This window comes from Scyliorhinus canicula, chromosome 9 (assembly GCF_902713615.1).
Source record: "Scyliorhinus canicula chromosome 9, sScyCan1.1, whole genome shotgun sequence".
NCBI classification, from domain to species: domain Eukaryota; kingdom Metazoa; phylum Chordata; class Chondrichthyes; order Carcharhiniformes; family Scyliorhinidae; genus Scyliorhinus; species Scyliorhinus canicula.
The window spans coordinates 62,520,006-62,542,792 of record NC_052154.1 but is presented as its reverse complement, the minus strand read 5'-3'; the positions used below and the strand labels follow the sequence as shown (position 1 = coordinate 62,542,792).

General features: G+C 45.9%; 1 protein-coding gene and 1 pseudogene across 4 annotated transcripts in view; one reads left to right on the top strand and one right to left on the bottom strand.

Moving 5' to 3' along the window:
- bcar1 (BCAR1 scaffold protein, Cas family member) overlaps window positions 1-22,787 on the top strand; it is a 323,652-nt gene that overhangs the window by 178,096 nt on the left and 122,769 nt on the right. For all 4 annotated transcript variants that reach the window (XM_038806766.1, XM_038806767.1, XM_038806768.1 and 1 more), the window contains exon 2: window positions 17,574-18,326. In XM_038806766.1, coding sequence (XP_038662694.1) covers window positions 17,574-18,326 — 753 coding nt within the window. The remainder of the gene's footprint in view (window positions 1-17,573; window positions 18,327-22,787) is intronic.
- On the bottom strand, window positions 5,623-6,368 carry LOC119971999 (annotated as a pseudogene).

Genomic DNA, 22,787 nt, shown 5'->3' with positions numbered 1-22,787 from the left:
TTTGGGTTGTCCAGTGGCAGGGTCTACACTTGGCAACTGATCGTGTGAACACCCCACTAACACCAGTACAAAAGCGATCATATTTACTTCTCAAGTCAACACAGTTCACTGTAAGTGAAGGTTGACAATACGAGAATTTCTTTAAAGGCAAATTGTCCAGAGGCAGTTGCAAGCTCTAACGTTGAAATTTGTCAGACCCTTTTTTGTTGTGTAGTTTGGGTTTTGAGAGACTATGTACCAAACTCCCCTTGTTTGCCTTTTCAGTAAAGCCATTTTTTTTACATCCTCTCATCTGCCAAAGGCAGAGGAAAACTGATTCTGTGATGTAAATGCGAGGATCGGGTGGCACGGTGGGGCAGTGGTTAGCACTGCTGCATCACGGCGCCGAGGACAGGGTTCGATCCCGGACCCCGGTCACTGTCCCTGAGGAGTTTGTACATTCTTCCCGTGCCTGCGTGGGACTCACAACCCAGAAGATGTGCAGGGTAGGTAGATTGGCCATGCTAAATTGCCCCTTAATTGGAAAAAAAGATTTGGGTACTCTAAATGTATTTTTAAAAAACGTAAATGTGAGGACTGAGCCAGGCCACAGATGTTGGTGACCAACAACCTGAACTATGGAAATATCAAAGTTAAAAGCACCTGGAGTTCAGCTGCAGATTGTGAGATTTCTTGGAAATGGACAGTACAAAACCAGACAAGCATCATCTTGATAAAGAGCCTTTCAGCTATGGTTAAGGATGACTCCAAGTCAGAAGAAAAACGTGTTTGGTTTTGCTCTAAGATCCTGTCTGTTACTTTGTGTGCAGCAATATGTATAACTCAACAGGCTGACTCACTTTGCGAAGGAGTCAGCACCCATATTATGATGCACATACTTGTCAACATTTGTGAAAGTCAGGATGAAAAGATAAAATGACGAGGAAGAAAACTTTTATAGTGGGGAGGGGGGGGGGGGGGGGGGGGGGGGGGGTTTTAATCCTGACGGAAGTCAGGAATTTGTTTTAATCTTTTTTTCAAAAGAAGAAAGCAGCATCCGAGTCTGCTTTGGCAGTCCAACACAGAATGACTAAGTAAATATGTCAGCACATTGAGTTAGTGGCTTTTGGTTTGCTTTTCGAGATTGTGATTGTTTGGGACCATTTTATTATTGCAGACAGAGCAAGCTTGCAGAATGCAGTATCTATTCTCTTCACTATAGGACAGAATTGAGATTTTGGACTGCTTCAACCATTTGCTAAGTGTCCGTCATTTTCAGTGCTTTCACCATAAATCATGTATTCGGGGCTTACTTGATGAAAGGAATGCAGTGGTCAGAGTTACAGTTCCACTCTGCTCGTGTTTCATATTAAGCAATTCTCACCTCCTTGGTGTTGGTTTTAGGCCAACTTTGAATCAAAGGCATTTGAATCTGACTGGTGCAAATAGATGAACAGAATTCTTCGAACATTTCCTGTTGGAAAGAAAAGCTCAATTGATACGTCATTGTGGCCATTTAACTCTATCCCGTGCACAACGTCGGTCTGGAGAGGTCACAGTGGGAAAGCATGTTCACTCCAGCATAGAACACAGAACATACAATGCAGAAGGAGGCCATTCGGCCCATCAAGTCTGCACCGACCCAGTTAAGCCCTCACTTCCACCCTATCCCCGTAACCCAATAACCCGTCCTAACCTTTCTGGACACTAACCTTTTTGGACACTAAGGGCAATTTAGCATGGCCAAGCCACCTAACCCGCACATCTTTGGACTGTGGGAGGAAACTAGAGCACCAGGAGGAAACCCACGAAGACACGGGGAGAAGGTGCAGACTCCGCACAGTGAGTGACCCAGCAGGGAATCGAACCTGGCACCCTGGCGCTGTGAAGCCACAGTGCTCTCCACTTGTGCTACCGTGCTGCCCAGCAGTTTTGGAACAGATTCTGAAGTTGTTGAGTCCTCTGTCCTGCACACCAATTTTCTCCTCACTAGTCCTCCCAACTGGAAACCAGCGATTCGTCAAAGTACAACCTCTGATTTTGACCCCATCACTGCTCGTTATTACACTGTTTCTCTGGTGCCCGGCTTTAGGTGAAGTGTCCTTTCTCCTAACTAACTTCTGTAAAGATCAAAACCATAATTTTCAACCCATGGCATAAACCCCACAGCTTCACCACTGGTTCCAGCCACCATCTCGGGCTGAACCAGATTGCTGGTTTGGCATCTTGCTTGACCTTGAACTGGGTGTCCAACCCTTTGGAATATTCTCAAAAGCCTTCTGTTTCCAGCTGTGTAACATTGGCCATCTCTGCCCCTGCTTCAGCTCATCCTCTCTTGTCGCTGTTGTTCCTTTTTCTCACAAGCTCCCAGCCGTCATTCTTTGTGTGTGAGTCAGGCGGCGGGGGTTGGGAAAATGCAGGGCTGCCACGCCTTCTCCTAATCCTGGCCTCCACACCGATTTTTATTGGGCCAACGATCAGGAGCAGAAAGCTTGGCTAGGCTTGCTGGCGCCTCTCCTCCCTGCCCAGCGATGCCAAGCTGATTGTGCCATCCCAACTTGGCATGACTTGTGATCAGCTTAGCGTTGTGAAGAGCCAAAGGGTGAAACTTGATATCTTCCTGCTTGGTATTTGGCTCCCGTGTCATGCCACACGTTACTTTGGGCATCAGTAGAGCAGAAAAGAGAATCTGTTCTTTCTTAACTGCGTGAAGGTGAGTGCCAGCAACTGACAGTATGGTTGCTTGGTGCTTCGTCCAATGAAAACTGTGGAGCTGGAAAGGGTTAATCGATTTCTGTCTGCGAGACCGAGAGAAAATGTTTGTATGCTTTCTCTGTAAACCCTTTAGTGGTGTCAGTGGGCCAACCAGAATATGATCTCATTTCATCAGTGGCTCCTGCTGACACTTATGGCAAAGCTCAGCAGAAGTTTGAGAAAGCGAGCTGGGACAGACTATACAATTACAGAGTGTTCAGACATTCCAGACGGTTGAATGAAAAAAAAAGGGTTATGGTCGGGTAAACACTGCTAGCATTACAATAACAGTCAGAAGAAACATACTGTCGGGTAAGCAAGCTATTGATAGTGCAATAATTCAATAATGATGAGATGTCTCCTGTAAGTGTCACTGACTGCGTTCACCAGCTGATTTTACTGATGATTTCAGGCCTGGCTGGACAGTATTAATGTTGGGTGACATAAGGGCAATGTGTGTTTCAAAAGAAAGCTGGAGTGAGGCCATGGCACATGAATTAGCTGATGCTGCGTGCTGCAGATCATGGCAAGAGGAAAGGGGTGGTGGCAAACACTCACTCCTAGAACGGAGCAACCTCCCTCATATTAAGAAAAAACCCCAATCCTGTCAGATAGACACTTTTTAACTCTCCCTGGTTAGGAGGATTTCCCTGGTTGGAGGGTGACTGTTTTCATCCTTCGGTCTGTGCAATGCTAAGTCGGTCTCAGTCATGTTAGCAACAGGAATGTTGGGAAAGGGAGGCGAGACCAGAAAACCCAGCCCAGCTTCCTGCTAGCGAATGCCAATGACAGACAGTCAGTTTAGGTCCGGGGAGGCCAGCTTCAGGAAAAGCTGTGGTGCCTTCGCAGCCACATAGTCTACTGATGCCGATTGTCAGAGTCACACATGAACCTGAAGGATGGATACTGGGAATCCACGGGATGGAGAAGATGCCGCAGTAGCTTAGATGAGTGTTTCCAGTGGATGATCTCAGTTGAAGGTGGTGGGAGATGATGCTAGGCAAGTGACAGGAGGCCATCTTTGTGATGATAAAAGTATGGGGTCAGAAATTTGAAGAGGTCACCAAGGCTACAGGTCTTGATCAGCCTGAGCCAGGGGCTGGGGAAGGGGATGGCGGTGTTTCTTTATAAGGGATTTGGGCTGCGGGTTGGAAGCAATGGTTTCAATCTTTTTCTAACGGGTGGCACAGTGGTTAACACTTCACAGCACCAAGGACCTGGGTTCAGTTCCAGCCTTGGGTGACTGTGTTGACTTTGCACTTCCTACCTGTGTCTGCGCGGGGTTCCTCCAGGTGCTCTAGCTTCCTCCCAGTCCAAAGAAGTGCAGGTTAGGTGGATTAATCATGCTAAATTTGATTGATTGATTGATTTTATTGTCACATGTACCGAAGTATAGTGTGGCCAAGGGAACGTACACAGTACGTACGTAGTAGATAAAAGAATAATCAACAGAGAACATTGACAAATGGTACATCGACAAACAGGGATTGGTTACATTGTGGAATAAGGGGCCAAACAAAGCAAATACATGAGCAAGAGCAGCATAGGGCTTCGTGAATAATGTTCTTACAGGGAACAGATCAGTCCGTGGAGGAGTCTAGTAGCTGTGGGGAAGAAGCTGTTCCTATGTCTGGATGTGCGGGTCTTCAGACTTCTGTACCTTCTGCCTGATGGAAGGGTCTGGAAGAAGGCAATGCCTGGGTGGGAGGGGTCTCTGATAACGCTGTCTGCCTTCCTGAGGCAGCGAGAGGTGTATACAGAATCAATGTGAGGGTGGCAAGCTTGTGTGATGCTTTGGGCGGAGTTCACCACACTCTGCAGTTTCTTGCGATCTTGGACCGAGTAGTTGCCATACCAGGCTGTGATGCAGCCGGATAGGATGCTCTCTATCTATAGAAGTTTGTTCTAATTTTCCTCTTAGTGTCCAAATTTCCTTACTGTCCAAAGATGTGTCAATTAAGTGGTGTTTCGGGGATAGGGTGCGTGAGTGGGCTAGGTAAGGTACTCTTTCAGAGGGTCAGTGCAGACTTGATGGGCCAAATGACCTCCTTCTGCACTACAGGAATTCTATGGTTCTAACATTCAGCTCGGGAAACCATCCTTCATTCTATCCTGGACTTTGGAGGAGAGGTTGGCACTGTTGTCATGACCGCTTACTGGGTGGTATATGCCATCTCTGACAAATCCAGGCCTGTGCCCGTGTGAAAGCCTTCCTGGAAAAACATAGCACAATTCATTTCAACCTCCCCTCGGTATGTTGGTAATGTGAAAATCAAGCGTCATTGTGTCTAGGCAATTCCTGTGACTCATGAGGTCAAATCTAATAACTGTAGAAAAATGTGTGCGATTGTGAAGCGGACTTACCATAGTAACTGAACCTTTTGAAGACTGAATGTTTCCTAAACATCATCGGCATTAAATATGATTTATTGATGAACAACCATTGAACCTGATGAAAAGTCATGGAAAGAAATAAATAAAAACACTTCCATTAACATAGCATCTTTTGACATCCTTAGGATGTCCCAAAGCCTGTTACAGTGAACACAATGTTCATCATTGCAGTGTAGGGAAATGCAGCAACATATTTGTGTAAACTAGGTCCGATAAATATTCATGAAGTAAGTGGCCATATATTTGGTTCTGGTGATGTTGGTTTGTGGAATAAAATATTGGCTAGAACACCACGAGAATTCCTTTATTCTTCTTTAAATAGTGCCATGACTTGGACTGTGGGTATTGTATTGAAGGAACTCCAGTTACGCAAGATGTCTTTTAATTTGTGAAAAAACAATAACTCGATGAAAGTGACTGGATTTTGATGGCCTTCTACATTTGTGTTTTTTTTTTCATTTTAAAACTTTTGCAAAATATTTATATAGCTCTAGTTTAGATGATGCCAATCTTATTAGCAACACACAATGCACCATAGTCTTGGGCCAGATGGACAAAGGTTTCCTTCTCACTGTTGGGGCTGATGAGAGTGTTTACTTCAGCTACATCAATATCATACAGTTTCTTGATGGTCTATTTTATCTGATGTTCATTTGCTTTGATGTCAACAATGAAAACTAAGGTATTGTTGTCCTCGGTTTTCTTCATCGCGGACTTGGTGGTCAGAGGCAACTTAATGATAGCATAATGGTCCAATTTGTTCTTCCTGGAAGCACTCTTTTCAGGTACTTGGGTTTCCCCCTTAGTCAGAGTGTCTTTGATCTCCTGAAGGAAGGTGGTGTCCTTACTTACTTCTGCCTGTGACAATCCTAGTTGGGTCACTCTCTGTGCGGAGTCTGCACGTTCTCCCAGTGTCTGCATGGGTTTCCTCCCACTAGTCCCAAAAGACGTGCTGTTAGGTAATTTGGACATTTTGAATTCTCCCTCTGTGTACCCGAACGGGTGCCGGAATGTGGCGACTAGGGGCTTTTCACAGGAACTTCATTGCAGTGTTAATGTAGGCCTACTTGTGACAATATAGATTATTATTATTATTATTATTGAATTCCCTTCAAAATGGCTTTCTTTGCTTTTAAGGCCTGAGATTTAGCCTCCACCTTGACAGGGGCAGCATCCTTCTTCCCCTTCGGAGCTATCTTACAAAAAGAGTGACTTCCACTGAATGTCTGGAATATTAACATTGTGTAACCACGTGTGATAATCACATGGGGTAAGGATTGCAGCAGCAAATGAACTGAGGTGGGTCGGAGGTGGGCGATGTTACACAGATGGAAATGGATGGAGGAAGCCATGCTGTTGGAAGTCTACCCGTGTGCTAAGTGGAATTGTCTCACTTGATAACGATCCAATGGCCTCGCTGCACCCAAAAAGTAGTGCACTGTGGTGCAGCGTGGCCTATAAAAGTTGGGAGACCCCTCTCCCGGAATCTACCCGGTTCGCAATGCCTCGTGAGATCCAACACAATCTTGTGAGACATTGTATTGCAAATCCCACCCATTGTGGGCGGGATCAATATTTGGCAAATCTACATATTCGAACGAGACATTTGTCTCAGTCTAATGTGCAGATTCCCGAGGTACCTGAGGCTTTGGGATTCAACCCCTTCGCCTTGGAGACCTTGGGTGAGCACCGTTCAGCATTGGTCCCCACAAATAGGGACCAAACGCAACAGCACACATGGGCGTCACCTAGGGGATCGGAGGCCCCCAGCTGCATGTCCTGTCACTGCTGGTGCCCTCTGGGCACCCTGGCAGTGCCACCTGATTGCCAGCTAGGCACTGTCGAGGTGTATAGGTGATATTGCCAGCTGGCATGTGCACTGCCAGGATGCCAAGTTGGCACTGACAAGGTGCCAAGCTGACATTTATGCACATGTGTGTGATCGGGGCGGGTGGTACACTGCATGAATTGTTTTTTTTGAGGGGTGGGGGGTGTTGGGGCTGGGGGCCCTCCCAAAGTGAGTTTGGGCTGGGAAGGGGGGGGGGGGGGGGGGGGGGGGGGGGGGGGGGGGGAGATTGCCGAGCATTGCTTCAGGAGTGAGCGGAGCTTCCCACGGGGCTATGTGCGGTCTTGGCCGCGCATTCCCTGCTGAGGCCCCTTTACACAATGTGAGTTGCTCCGAGCGCTGAGAAACACATGGCTGAACATGCTCCCTATGGGACTTTGTTCCCATGTCGTTGAATCGACCCGAGATGTTTTTTCACCAACCAGAAAACAGGATGAATCTAAAATGTGGTAAATTCCACATTGGAGAAAGTTCCTCAAGTTTCAATTTGTACTCCCACTTTTACTGACCCAGGTTTTAATTGTGCAATAGAATTCCGGATGTTTGAAGCTGAAATACCCATGAGTCATACAAATGGCACTTCCTGCTTCTGGGAAGGTTAACAGCCGCATATTGCCAAATCCAGCAGGAGTGGCAATGAGGAGTTTTTGTTTAGGTCAACAGTTTACTCAGTCTCTCCACCACCCTTGCTTGTGGGTGGACCAAGTAGCAAATGCTTATCACAGGAAGTCATTATTCAGGACAAAGCCAGACTTGAACCCATGTATGAAAGCACAGATTCCAAGTGGATGAAAACTGCTGTGTTAAAATCACATTGCAAACGGGTATATATTTCAGAGATGGAGTCGTTTTGAAGTTCTGGACTTGTACAGGTCTTACTACTGCCTTGCCTTTAACCAGTTAAAGCTTTTCTGTTATGGAATGCAGGCAGCTTAGGGAGCACATGAAATGAGTTACTTTTTATTTTCCAATTTTTCTCTCGCCCAAAAGATGCATGTTGGCTTTTACAGTGCAGCGTGCATGGGCAGCATTTCATTACTTTGTCCAAGACGTGGGATCAGCTGGTCATTGTCCCCCTGTGAAGTATTGCAGCTGAATTTACAATTCCGTCATCATCTAAGGTCCATTTGCTCTGGCAGAGGGCAGCGGACTGAGATGAGAAGTGGGAATCCTGGTTTTATTCTCCCACGCTAAACCGGGGACAATTAGGCCAGTGGTCATGCTTTCGATGTGGGATCCTCTTTAGGTCAGCTTCACACAGTGCAGGGACCTTCCTCGACTGATATAAAATCATTGAGCCATTGGAAGACCATCTCTCATTGTCAGCTTGGTTCAGTTGTTAGCACTCTTATCTCGAGAACAAATACAAATTAAATCTATTCCCATAATCTAGGATAATGATGTGGGACATTATTGTGCTGTACTGTTCTTAAGATATGACATTAAAGCAAGGACTCATCTGTCTGCTTTGTTGGCTTGAATAAATGTTCTATGTCCCACGACACTGTTGGAAGAAAGGCAAGAAGTTTCCCCAGTGTTGTTGCCAAGTTGGGTCTTGCATCCAATACCACTGTGAAGGAAGAGATTAAAAGGCCATTCATATCGTTGCTGTTGAAAGAAAGAAGAAGAGTGCAAAATAACTCTGATTTATATTGTGCCTTTCACAACTTCAGGACATCCCAAATAGCTGCCTCCTTAGCAACAACAGCAGTAACTTGTGGTAATGAAGTACCTTTTAATGTAGGAAAGTATCCCCACTTCAAAAGTAATTCTTTTGTATGGAGCATTGAGAAGTTTCTTTTTTGTGAGGAACATACTATAAATGTAAGCATTGTCACTGAGATTTCTGTAGTGCCCTTTTTATTCAATGAGGGCAGTACTTTATTTCCTATTGAGCTAGGCCTGAGGAGATGAAAAGCCTCTTATTACTATAGTACCAGACACTGCACACACACTGACCCATATTATCAGCAGATGCAACTCCGCTGCTCTCAGAATATCCACAAGAAAAGAGGAGGAGAAAACTCCGGTGGAGGAGCTTAAGGGCAAGAGGGAGGACAAGCTAGGAGGAGAGATAGAGGCGGGTCTATGGGCGGATGCCCTAAGCAGGGTTAATACCTCCTCATCATAGGCCAGGCTCAGCCTGATACAATTTAAGGTAGTTCATCGTGCACACATCACAGTGGCTAGGATGAGCAGGTATTTTGAGGGAGAAGATAGGTGTGCGAGGTGCGCGGGAAGCCCAGCAAATCATGTCCACATGTTTTGGTCATGCCCGAGGGTTTTGGCTGGGTTTTGCTAAGGCAATGTCCACGGTGCTAAAAACCACGGGTGGTGTCGAGTCCGGAGGTAGCGATCTTTGGAGTGTCGGAAGAGCCGGGAGTTCAGGGGGCGAAAGATGCTGACATAGTTTTTTTTGTAAATTTAGAGTACCCAATTAATTTTTTCCAATTAAGGGGCAATTTAGCGTGGCCAATCCACCTACTCTGCACATCTTTGGGTTGTGGGGGTGAAACCCACGCAAACACGGGGAGAATGTGCAAACTCCACACGGACAGTGACCCAGAGCCGGGATCGAATTGGGACCTTGGCACCGTGACGCAGCAATGCTAACTGCTGCGCCACCGTGCTGCCCTCAAAAGAGGCTGACGTCTTGGCCTTTGCCTCCCTGGTAGCCCGGAGACAGATCTTGTTAATGTGGAGGGACGCGAAACCCCCGAGTGTAGAGATCTGTGTTAGTGACATGGCTGGGTTCCTCTGTCTCGAAAATAAAGTTTGCCTTAAGAGGGCCAATGGTCGGGTTCACCCGGAGGTGGCAGCCGTTCGTCGACTTTCTCGGGGAAAATTAAAATGTCAGCAGATGCAGTATTCTGGTGGGGTGGGGGGTGCGGATTGTTGTTGTATGGTTGGGGTGTGTGAAGATTGAGATGGGGGGAAAATGTTTATTATACCATGTTGATGTCATTGTCTATGTTATTTTTATTAAAATTTTCAAATACAAAAAAAAAGAATATCCACAGGAAAATCTGTTAAAAACACTGGTTTGTTTTTTGTCAGAGCATGCACCACAGTATAGACAGAATAATGAATATTTGAGATGAGTTACAATAATTTCACTCAGGGTTTCAGCTCCCATTCGTACACTGCTCCCACTTTGTCCTCCTGGTTTATAACATTCAGAACTTTTGATTTGAATGACTGCTCGGTGTCAGCAATTCATTTTCTTGGACAGTTCTTGTTTTAAGTGAAACCCTTTCTCCCCCGGTGCAAGACACCTTTCACCGAAACATGGAGTTTTTGTGGCAGGGAGAGAAATTTAGAAATTTGTATGCTTTTAACATGTTGATAAATCCGTGATCGAACGACACTCACTGCCCTACCGGGTATAATAAGTAACACTTTCAAGTTGGGCTCATGCTGCTATTGGAGAACCATGCATGTTAACGGTTTGAAATTCATTAATCTTCAATTAATTCATTAATCTTCAAGAAATTAGCTCAATGCTTCACGGAAGGAAGAATTTGATGTGACTGTGGTAATGTTTTTGTAAGAAATATTGCACAGCACGATTGTTAAACTCCAATATAGTAAGAATGAGGAAACAAGTCTTTGTGTTTGGTAATCACTTCTCCAACAACAAAACAGTGCCACCTGTATCCTCTTTATATATTGGTACAGTCTATTAAACAATAAGTACAATCTGTTAAACAATTAAAAGCCCAATTCTAACTTAAATACTCGGGAACATTAACTGTTTCCGTAGGACGAATGTCACTCACCTCTAGTGGGGACTAGTTTGGACTGAAAATGTGACTTGATAGGACATCTTCCCTGCCCTCATAACCCACTTGACCATTAAAGCGGTTATCTGCTAAATAACTTTTAAATATTCAATTTTAATGTTTTTTCTACTAATTAGCAGACATTAGTAGAAATCTGAGCATCTGGAAAGGCATTGCTTGATTAGGGATAGTCAGCACGGATTTGTGAGGGGTAGGTCTTGCCTTACAAGTCTTATTGAATTCTTTGAGGAGGTGACCAAGCATGTGGATGAAGGTAAAGCAGTGGATGTAGTGTACATGGATTTTAGTAAGGCATTTGATAAGGTTCCCCATGGTAGGCTTATGCAGAAAGTAAGGAGGCATGGGATAGTGGGAAATTTGGCCAGTTGGATAACAAACTGGCTCACCGATAGAAGACAGAGAGTTGTGGTGGATGGCAAATATTCAGCCTGGAGCCCAGTTATCAGTGGCGTACCGCAGGGATCAGTTCTGGGTCCTCTGCTGTTTGTGATTTTCATTAACGACTTGGATGAGGGAGTTGAAGGGTGGGTCAGTAAATTTGCAGATGATACGAAGATTGGTGGAGTTGTGGATAGTGAGGAGGGCTGTTGTCGGCTTCAAAGAGACATAGATAGAATGCAGAGCTGGGCTGAGAAGTGGCAGATGGAGTTTAACCCTGACAAGTGTGAGGTTGTCCATTTTGGAAGGACAAATCTGAATGCGGAATACAGGGTTAATGGTAGGGTTCTTGGCAATGTGGAGGAGCAGAGAGATCTTGGGGTCTATGTTCATTGTTCTTTGAAAGTTGCCACTCAAGTGGATAGAGCTGTGAAGAAGGCCTATGGTGTGCTAGCGTTCATTAGCAGAGGGATTGAATTTAAGAGCCGTGAGGTGATGATGCAGCTGTACAAAACCTTGGTCAGGCCACATTTGGAGTACTGTGTGCAGTTCTGGTCACCTCATTTTAGGAAGGATGTGGAAGCTTTGGAAAAGGTGCAGAGGAGATTTACCAGGATGTTGCCTGGAATGGAGAGTAGGTCATACGAGGAAAGATTGAGGGTGCTGGGCCTTTTCTCATTGGAACGGAGAAGGATGAGGGGCGACTTGATAGAGGTTTATAAGATGATCAGGGGAATAGATAGAGTAGATAGTCAGAGACTTTTTCCCCGGGTGGAACACACCATTACAAGGGGACATAAATTTAAGATAAATGGTGGAAGATATAGAGGGGATGTCAGAGGTAGGTTCTTTACCCAGAGAGTAGTGGGGGCATGGAATGCACTGCCTGTGGTAGTAGTTGAGTCGGAAAATTTATGGACCTTCAAACGGCTATTGGATAGGTACTTGGATTAGGGTAGAATAAGGGAGTGTAGGTTAACTTCTTAAGGGCAGCACGGTAGCATTGTGGATAGCACAATTGCTTCACAGCTCCAGGGTCCCAAGTTCGATTTCGACTTGGGTCACTGTCTGTGTGGAGTCTGCACATCCTCCCCGTGACTGCGTGGGTTTCCTCCGGGTACTCCGGTTTCCTCCCACAGTCCAAAGATGTGCAGGTTGGGTGGATTGGCCATGACAAATTGTCCAAAATTCTATGATTAACCTAGGACAAAAGTTCGGCGCAACATCGTGGGCCGAAGGGCCTGTTCTGTGCTGTATTTCTCTATCTCTATCTAACATAGCTGTTATAAACAGAATGGATACGTAATTCTTTTAGCTCCCAGAGGTTTTAAATAATCACAGTTTTAAACTCTGATGTTGGAACATCATCAAATGCATTCTCAGGTCACACCATGCGTTGCCAACTGGTATATTGTTAGTTTGATATGCTGTGGTGAGTAATGTGGCACTCTGCATATTTATGTACAAAAACATAGAAAATAGAAGCAGGGAGGCTATTCGGCCCTTTGAGCCTGCTCCGCCATTCATTATGTCCATGGCTAATCATCAAGTTCAGTACCTGATCATGCCTCAGTCCCCCCCCCCCCCCCCCCCCCCCCCCCCCCCCCCCCAAACCATATCCCTTGATCCCTTTAGCCCCAAGAGCTAAATCTAATTCCTCCTTGAAATTAATTACACAATGTTTTGGCCTCAACTACTTCCTGTGGTAGCGAATTCCACAGATTCGCCACTCTCTGGATGAGGAAATGTCTCCTCACTTCAGTTCTAAGAGGTTTTCTTACCCCTTATCCTCAAACTATGACACTAGTTCCGGACTCCCCCCACCATCGGGAACATTCTTCCTGAAACTACGCTGTCTAATCCAGTTAGAATTTTGTAAGTTTCTATGATATCCCCTCTCACTCGTCTGAACTCCAATGAATATAATTCTAACTAGCCAAGTCTCTCCTCGTATGACAATCCTGCCATCCCAGGAATCAGTCTGGTAAACCTTCGCTGCCCTCTCTCCTTAGCAAAAACATTCTTCCTCAGCCAAGGACACCACCACTGCCCACAATACTCCAGGTGTGGCCTCACCAATGCCCTATACATAGATGTAACATATAGTTCTTAAACCATATTGGAATAATATAACAATTTCTTAGCACAAGGGCTAATTTTGCCCTTGGGGGTGTCAAGAGGTGAGCTGGATCAAAATATTGACATTTCCTGGCCTCCCATGTGTGCCCTCCCATGTATAGGTCTTCCATTTTCCCAGGCGCAAAGAAGGAAAAGCTAATTCGAAACAAACCTGTTGGACTTTAACCTCATGTTGTAAGTTTCTTATTACGCTTAATCTGCCCCGCCATGCTTAATCTGCCCCTCCACGCTTAATCTGCCCCGCCACGCTTAATCTGCCCCGCCACGCTGAATCTGCCCCGCCACGCTGAATCTGCCCCGCCACGCTGAATCTGCCCCGCCACGCTGAATCTGCCCCGCCACGCTGAATCTGCCCCGCCACGCTGAATCTGCCCCGCCACGCTGAATCTGCCCCGCCACGCTGAATCTGCCCCGCCATGCTGAATCTGCCCAGCCATGCTTGACGTACGTGGATTTTGATCTTCACCTGTGAGGTGCACCAACGTATTTGTGGGAATAACTCTCATACCAGAAAGCAACTCCCTGATAATTGGTATTGAATAGTTCCTACAGAGTTATTGCATTTGAGCGTTTCATTGATTTCATGGAACTTTGTATGTTTTTTTTATACATATGAATATATATTCAAACAGAGTGAAAAATAGATCCTGGGGAGTATGGTCTCTGGTAAAAGGTCCACAATCTTAGAACTGGGTCTGTTTATTCCACAGTACAAATTTCCTCACACTTCCAAATATGTTGTGAAAGTGTGCAAGCATATGGAAACTCAATTTATCATCAACCTTTAGGGTGAAAGGGCTGATTTTGAAGGAAGAAAATTAGACTTCTAGGGCGGGATTCTCCCAACGGGAGTCTAAGTGCTGACGCCGGAGTAAAACCCGAGTGTTTTACTCCAGCGTCGGCGCCCGTTCCCAGACCCTTATTCTCCCCCCTCCGTGGGGCTAACAGGGACATTGCGCGATTTACGGGGGTGGGCCCTTGGCGTGGCGTCAGAGACCCGGCGCCGCGTAAAAGACGGGCCGCCTTGGGTCCAGCGCATGTGCAGCTGGGCCGGCGGCAACTAGCCCATGCGCGGTGGCTGTCCTCCCCCAGACCGCCCCACACAAACATGGCAGATGGATCCCGGCTCGCCGGCGGAAGAAAGGAGGCCTGCTGACAGAGAGGCCGGCCTGCCAATCAATCGATTGGTCCTGATCGCGTACCAGGCCACTCCGGAGGCCCTCCCCGGGAATGGAGCCCCCCCTCACCCCCCACAGGCCACCCCCCCCCAAGCCTTTGCGATGAGTACCCGCCGGCAGTGACCAGGTGTGGATGGCGCCGGTGGGAATAGGCCGTTTACGTGTGGCCGCTCGGCGTTTGCGGCAATTCTCCGAGCGGCCCGGCGCGATTAGCGCGGTGCCCTAGCGATTCTCCCACCCGGCGGAGGAGGAGGGGGGGGGGGTGGCTGGAGAATACCGCCCCTTGACTTTGGTAGATGGATGGTCAGTGTTTGGGTTTTGAAATATCTGCTTGGCACATCTGGCTTGCCCTAGTTATGTGGTTATGCCTCTCACTTAGATGAGGCACTGGTGGAGACTACTGTCCTTGTACATGAGTCTCTCCAAAGCGGTCATCGCTGGTGTCCAAAAACTATAGCACTGACAGCAGGCCCCAGTATCCTCTCTCTGGAATGGAACACCTTGGATTGCATAGTGTTAGTAAAATAAAGGTTGTTTTGTGGGAGTTTTATTTGTAATGGTAATCATTAGAAATAATGTATAGTTTCAAGTGGGTTTAATTTAATGTTTGTGTGCCTGGAAGTGTAAACCTATAGTTAGAGTCATGCTGGATAAAGATGTTTGTATGTATGAGAGTTGTTTAATTTCCAACTGTGTCTCTATTGTGCTTAGAGAGGGCTCTGTCAAGAACAGTAACTAAAAGGCATAAGCATGTGTGTGTTGCTTAGCAACTGGGGTGTTAAGGTAGAGAAACATTTACGTTTTAGTTTAGCTAATTTGATTGCAGTTGGAGATAGGTAGTGAGAGATGAGGCAGCACTCATACCTCTGCTAGAATGAGTTGGTTTTGAAAGCTTTGCTAGAAGAAAAGCCGAGCCATGGAGTAATGGTTAAGAAAACAAGTGAAGAGATCTGAAGAGCAGCTAATTAAGGAAACAATAAAAATGAAGAGAGGTTTCCAAGAAGTCTGAGATTAAAAATACTAGAACAGACAGATCCCTGAGAGGAGTGGAAGAATGATATCTGAAGTGATTTTCAGGTTTGAGAGATTTTACTACAGCCTGGGAAACATGAGTTGAAATAACTGCGGAAACTGGTGGCTGGATCTTGGAGTTTGTGTAAAAGCAATCCAGACAAAGGAAACCTAAAAGGGGATGGTCTAAAATCCTGGACTGGATTAACTGTTTAAAAAATGAGCAGAACTTTGAGTTAAAATTTGTAAGCCAGGACTGGATTTCAGAAGGCTAACCAGTAAAACAAAGCATTATTATGAGAGAAGAATTTTGTAGTGGATCGATGTGCCTGTCTCTTTAAGACAGCACAGCAGAGTAGGGTCACCTGGCTCTGGGTACCAATGGGGACTGAGTGTGAGTGATCACCCCAGAGACGGAGTCTCCTCCTGAGCGGAATACATTGGGGAGCAATGTAGTGAAGATGTAAGCTCTGCAATGCACCAGGGCAGTGAAGCCAGCAGCTTCTGGACCTGATCCTGGTGTGGGTGGAATACCGGCCTGTCACATTGGCACTGCCATCCTGGAACCCTGACAGTGCCCTGCCATTGCCAGCTGGGCACCCTGGCAGTGCCAGGCTGGCATTCAGTTGGTACAGCCAGAGTGCCACACTGACAGTGCCAAGGTGGCATCAGCAGTGTCAGGGTGCCACCTTGCCCACAGGCCGACCACCCGGGGGCCTCCGATCGCCTGGGAGATTCCCCATGTAGCGCCTGGTCCCGTCAGTGGGGACCAGGACTGAACGGCACTCAGCTGGTGTCTTCTCAGCGAGGCTGGTAGATGCCGAGTGACCGTTAGATCCAATGTGAGCATGGCTAAGTGGGTTCATCAGCCGTGCCAGATCGCGAGGCTTAACGACTGTCGGGATTCCCGGGGGAGACCTCTCCCAGGATCTGCCGACCACATTGCGCCCCAGCTCCGGCAGGACGCGGCCAGTCGATCATGCCCTTTGTTTGCTTATTCATAGATTCCTCGAATCCCTACAGTGCAGAAGTTGGCCATTCAGCCCATCAGGTCTGTGCCGGCCGTCTGAGAAAGCACTCCACCCAATGATCCCATTACGTAACCTACACATCTTTTTTTGGACAGTAAGGGCAATTTAGCATGGCCAATCCACCTAACCTGCGCATGTTTAGACTGTGGAAGGAAACAGGAGCACCCGGAGAAAACCCACACAGGCACGGGGAGAATGTGCTTAATTAAATGTTTACCATGCTGTTCTGAACACTGGGAGTGAAATATCTCCCTGAGATAACTTAGTCCCATTCATTGAGTACTTACGACCTACATTTTTATTTAACTCAGCATTTGGAGAGTTCCAAATGGAACAGTTTAAATTTTGGTCTGGTAAATGGTAAGGGCAGTACGGTGGCACAGTGGTTAGGAGCACTGCTGCATAACAGCCCCAGGACCCCAGGTTCGATTCCATCCTTGGGTGACTCTCTGCAGAGTTTGCACATTCTCCCTATGTCTGTGTGGGTTTCCTCCGGTTGCTATGGTTTCCTTGGTCAGTCCAAAGATGTGCAGGTTAGGTGGGTTGGCCATGATAAATTGCCCCTTAGCATTCAAAAGGTGTGCAGGTGAGGTGGGGGTCACAGGGATAGGGTGAAGAAGTGGGTCGAGATAGAGTGCCTTTTCTGGAGGGAGGGGGGCTGCAGATCAACTGGGTCTCCTTCTGCACTGTAGAAATTCTGTGGAAATGCAATTTATAAAACCTTGGGAGAAAGTTTTGCCCATTCGCAATTTGCAGCGAAGTGATGAAGTGTGATTATAAGGTCATGATTTCTCAACAAATCTTGAGAGCAAACCGTTCACCACTTACGCTGCATTATAAGTTCACAGATTAACATATTAAGCCAAGTACTTCATCAATTGATTCATGCCTGCACTTGACTTGAAATCTGGTTGAGAAAAATCTTTTACTGCAAAAGTTATTTGGTGCGAAATAACTCCAGGTAATGTCTGATTCAGAGGTGCTGTATTTAAGTGCGTTCTTTACGTACAGAATTAGAAATGTGAGACTCACCTAAAATTCTTTTCTTTATTTGTTTCAGAATGTGCTGGCAAAAGCCCTGTATGACAATGTGGCTGAATCGCCAGATGAACTCACATTTCGCAAAGGGGATATCATGACTGTTTTGGAGCGTAACACGGGAGGTTTAGATGGATGGTGGCTGTGCTCACTACATGGGCGACAAGGTATCGTACCTGGCAACCGCCTAAAGATCCTTGTGGGAATGTATGAGAAAAAACAGTCAAATTCCAGCCAAACGCAACAGGCCCCACAATCACCACTGCCTTACCAGCAACAGAATGCATACCAAATGCCGCCCCCGTCTTCGCAGTATACAGCTATGCACCCTGTTTACCAGGGAGACAGTGTCTACATGATGCCCTCATCAAACAAACTACAGCAGAATTTGTATCAGGTTCCTCCTGCACTACAGAACCAGTCAAACAAATACCCAGTTACTCCAACAAAATCGCAGCAACAGACCGTGTATCAGAAGACAACATCTCAATTGACCCAGTCCATGAATCCAACACAGGAGATTTACCAGGTGCCCCCATCTATGAACCAAGCCCAGGACATCTACCAGGTACCATCAAAGAGTCCACCTCAGGATATCTATCAGGTACCCCCATCTTTGGGTTCTGGACAAGATATCTACCAAATACCTCCATCTTTGAATCCCGCCCAGGACATCTACCAAGTACCACCATCCATGAATCCACCACAAGATATCTACCAGGTACCTCCTTCCCTGGAAAAGAGGAACTGGGAAGGAACAAAACCAACGGGAAAGGTAGGTGAATTACATGAACTGATGCCCGCTGTCGGGCACCAGCTAATTGATTCTCCATGGCAACGCCTCTCCCAATCAGAGTCCACTTGCCAACCAATCAGCACTCTCTTCTCATGAAGTATGAATTGTTGTTCCCTTTTACATTTAGTATCCATGCAAATTGTCCTGTTGAGTGCAAGATGAAAAGTTTCAGCAAAAAACTCAAGTTCTGTACCAAACAATGGTAGAAACGTTACTTCAAACACATTTCATGATGTGACCAGCAAAGTCAGAAGATAGTTATTAATTTTGATAATTCCATTTTATTGCATTGCTCACCTCAAACTTACTGCCTCCGGGGAAAATCTAGACCAATTAACACAGAAACAGCAACCTTAAGAGGAGTTTGCAGAGTAGTCTCTTTAATTTTGGAATATTTGGAAAAAGTTTAAAAAAAAATAAATTTAGAGTATCCAATTATTTTTTCCAATTAAGGGGCAATTTAGCGTGGCCAATTCACCTAACCTGCACATCTTTGGGTTGTGGGGGCGAAACCCACGCAGACACGGGGAGAATGTGCAAACTCCACACGGACAGTGACCCAGGGCCGGGATTCGAACCCGGGTCCTCAGTGTCGTAGGCAGCAATGCTAACCACTGTGCCACAGTGCTGCCCCTTATATTTGGAAAAAGTGCCCCCACCATAACGGGTAAGCCATTTAAAAGAACAATTTGCAATACAAAATATAATTGAGGTTCTTCAGTTTATTCCTCTTTACCTCAATTGATTCACCTATGAAAGTGTCGGTAGTGGAGTAAAATACCATAAGAGACAATTAAGGTATTTGGTTCATTTGACCTATTTAATGGGAATGGGGCCAGTTCGGTCAGATCCCATTGAAGACATTGTGGTGTAAAATTGGGTGGGGTCAATACAATCTTCTGACCTGAACATGCCCCCACCTGAGCAGATTAGTCTAAAATGCTCCTCTTGGTTTTAATGGTTTTGCTCCATACTGTGATCAGTCCTAGCCTTTTAATCGTGACAGACTTCTATAGCTTTTGAGAAGGTGCAGAAACCAGTGAAAATAATTCCGAGTATCACGAATTGAAGTAAGAAAGGAAAGTTTTGGTTTTTTTTGCAAAAAGGACAATGTCTTGAGGTGATCTAATTAGAGTTTTTAAGATAATGAATAGAATGGATTAAATTACCCAAATTGTCTGGTGAAGGTGAGATAGTCAAATACCACACGTTAAAATGTGGAGAGTTAGGCATATGCCATATAGCTTGATTCAACTGGTAGCACTCTTGGCTTTAAGGCAGAAAGTTGCATATTAAAGACCCACTTTGATTAAGAGCAGGGGGATGATGTCCTTTGTTATAGCAGGGAATTCTGGCAGTATCTTGGCAAACATTTCTCACAGTCGGCTAACACTAAAAGTACCTCATTGCTATTTGTGTTACAATGCTGTGCACAAAATGGCTGCCACGTTTGTCTTTGTAACAGTTAGTGTACTTCTTTGTTTGTGAAATGCCTTTAGGCACTTCTTAAAGACAATGCAATACATGATATATATGCACGTGTTCCTTGTTACAAAGTGGTCTTTATAGCCGTCAGAAGTTCAAAAGTATTTCAAGGCCAATCACAGGTGTGTGAACTGCAGTCACTATTGTAATGTAGGAAGCACATCCAGTAAATGTTAGTCAGGCCACAGGAATAATAAAAATAATCTTTATCAGTGTCACAGTAGGCTCACATTAACATTGGAATGAAGTTACTGTGAAAATCCCCTAGTCGCCACACTCTGGCGCCTGTTCAGGTGCACAGAGGGAGAATTCAGAATGCCCAATTCACCGAACAATTATGTCTTTCGGGACTTGTTGGAGGAAACTGGAGCACCCGGAGGAAACTCACGCAGACACGGGGAGAACGTGTAGACTCCGCACAGACAGTGACCCAAACCGGGAATCGAACCTGGGACTCTGGCGTTGTGAAGCAACAGTGCTAACTACTGTGCTACCATACTGCCCTGAAGAACTTCCCTGCTCTTCTTTGAATCATGCTTTTGGCTCTTTTACATATAGCCAAGGGGACAGAATGGTCCTCGGTATAATTCCCTTTGTAACCTGTGTCTACTTACGTTTTATGCTGTGGGACTCGAACCCATGACAGAGTTAATTGATGAGGGAAGGGCTGTAGATGTCATATACATGGACTTCAGGAAAGCATTTGATAAAGTTTCCCATGGCAGGTTGATGGAAAAAGTGAAGTCGTATGGGTTCAGGGTGTACTAGCTAGATGGATAAAGAACTGGCTGGGCAACATGAGACAGAGAATAGTGGTGGAAGGGAGTGTCTCAAAATGGAGAAAGGTGACTAGTGGTGTTCCACAGGGATCCGTGCTCGGACCACTGTTGTTTGTGATATACATAAATGATCTGGATGAAGGTATAAGTGGTCTGATGAGCAAGTTTGTAGATGATACTAAGATTGGTGGAGTTGCAGATAGAGAGGCGGACTGTCAGAGAATATCGCAAAATATAGATAGATTGGAGAATTGGGCAGAGAAATGGCAGATGAAGTTCAATCCAGGCAAATGCGAGGTGATGCATTTTGGAAGATCTAACTCAAGAGCGGACTATATGGTCAATGGAAGAGTCCTGGGGAAAATTGATGTACAGAGAGATCTGGGAGTTCAGGTCCATTGTACTCTGAAGGTGGCAACGCAGGTCGATAGAGTGGTCAAGAAGGCATACAGCATGCTTGCCTTCATCGGACGGGATATTGAGTACAAGAGTCGGCAGGTCATGTTACAGTTGTATATGACTTTGGTTAGGCCACATTTGGAATACTGTGTGCAGTTCTGGTCGCCACATTACCGGAAGGATGTGGATGCTTAAGAGAGGGTGCAGAGGAGGTTCACCAGGATGTTGCCTGGTATGGAGGGTGCTAGCTATGAAGAAAGGTTGAGTAGATTAGGATTGTTTTCGTTGGAAAGACGGAGGTTGAGGGGAGACCTGATTGAGGTATGGACAGGGTGGATAGCAACAAGCTTTTTCCAAGAGTGGGGGTGTCAATTACAAGGGGTCACGATTTCAAGGTGAGAGGGGGAAAGTTTAAGGGAGATGTGCGTGGAAAGTTTTTTACGCAGAGGGTGGTGGGTGCCTGGAATGCTTTACCAGCGGAGGTGGTAGAGGCAGGCACGATAGCATCATTTAAGATGCATCTGGACAGATATATGAACGGGTGGGGAACAGAGAGAAGTAGACCTTGGAAAATAGGCAACTGGTTTAGATAAAGGATCTGGATCGGCGCAGGCTGGGAGGGCCGAAAGGCCTGTTCCTGTGCTGTAATTTTCTTTGTTCTTTGTTCTATGACCTATTGACTCTGACAAGTGTGCCATCACTGAAGCAAAACTGACACTTTTCTGAAGGGAAGCCAAAGGAGGTGGAGTTGGGGAATAAGTTATTTTGAAAAACCTGAAGTAGGCAATATAAATAAGTTCAAGAGACAATTGTAAAAGGGATTGAAAAAATATTGGACTTTCTAAGCACCTGATGGCCTTTTCCTGTTCTTAAAATGTTCTTGCGTTGTTAAATTGTTATGAGTCTCCATGGCATCATTTGTGGAGGGGAGAAAGACTGGGAGGACTTCTTGAGTCAGACAGTGAGTGGGAGGTGAATTCATACACTCAGTTGCACTGACAGAGCAGTTGAAGCATTCCTGGGATAATGACTGTCTTTATTGAAGTGAATTAATCTCCCCCCTCAATATTGGGCTCAAAACTTTAAACCAGTCAGCTGCCCTCGGTGATCTCAATATGTTCAAAAATCAAACCAGAAATAGAAATTTAAATGGAAGTAAGTTGAGATTAATCATAATTCCTCTTACTGTTTGAATTGTACTATTTGAATTGTAAAGAGGTGCCCGATGACGATATTCCAGCTCTGCTTGGAAACTGATCATGCAATTGCCAGTGGTAAATCTGGTGCTGTCCTCACACAGGTACACTTTTTTTTTTTAAATAATTTTTATTGAAAGAGTTTTTCCATACAGACATTTACCCCTACTAATTTTTAAATTATTTACAACACAATCCCTCTAGGCAAATGTCCCTCCCTCGCCCGCCCTCTCGCGCGCACCAGTCCCCTCCCCCCCCCCCCCCCCCCCCCCCCCCCAGGCAACCTTAACAAACAAGGCAGCCTACAGTTTCAGACATGAGCAACGAGCAGACTTGCCCGCGTTACAGTCGTGCATGTCCCCCCACGACCCTTGCTGCCCCCCCCCCCCCCCCCCCCCCCCCCCCCCCCCCCCCCCGGGTTGCTGCTGCCACGACCCCGAACGTCTATCTCTGATCTAAAAAGTCAAGGAAAGGTTGCCACCGCCTGGCGAATCCCTGTACCGACCCTCTCAGGGCAAATTTGATCCTTTCTAGCTGAATATAGCTAGCCATATCGTTAATCCAAGTTTCAACGCTTGGAG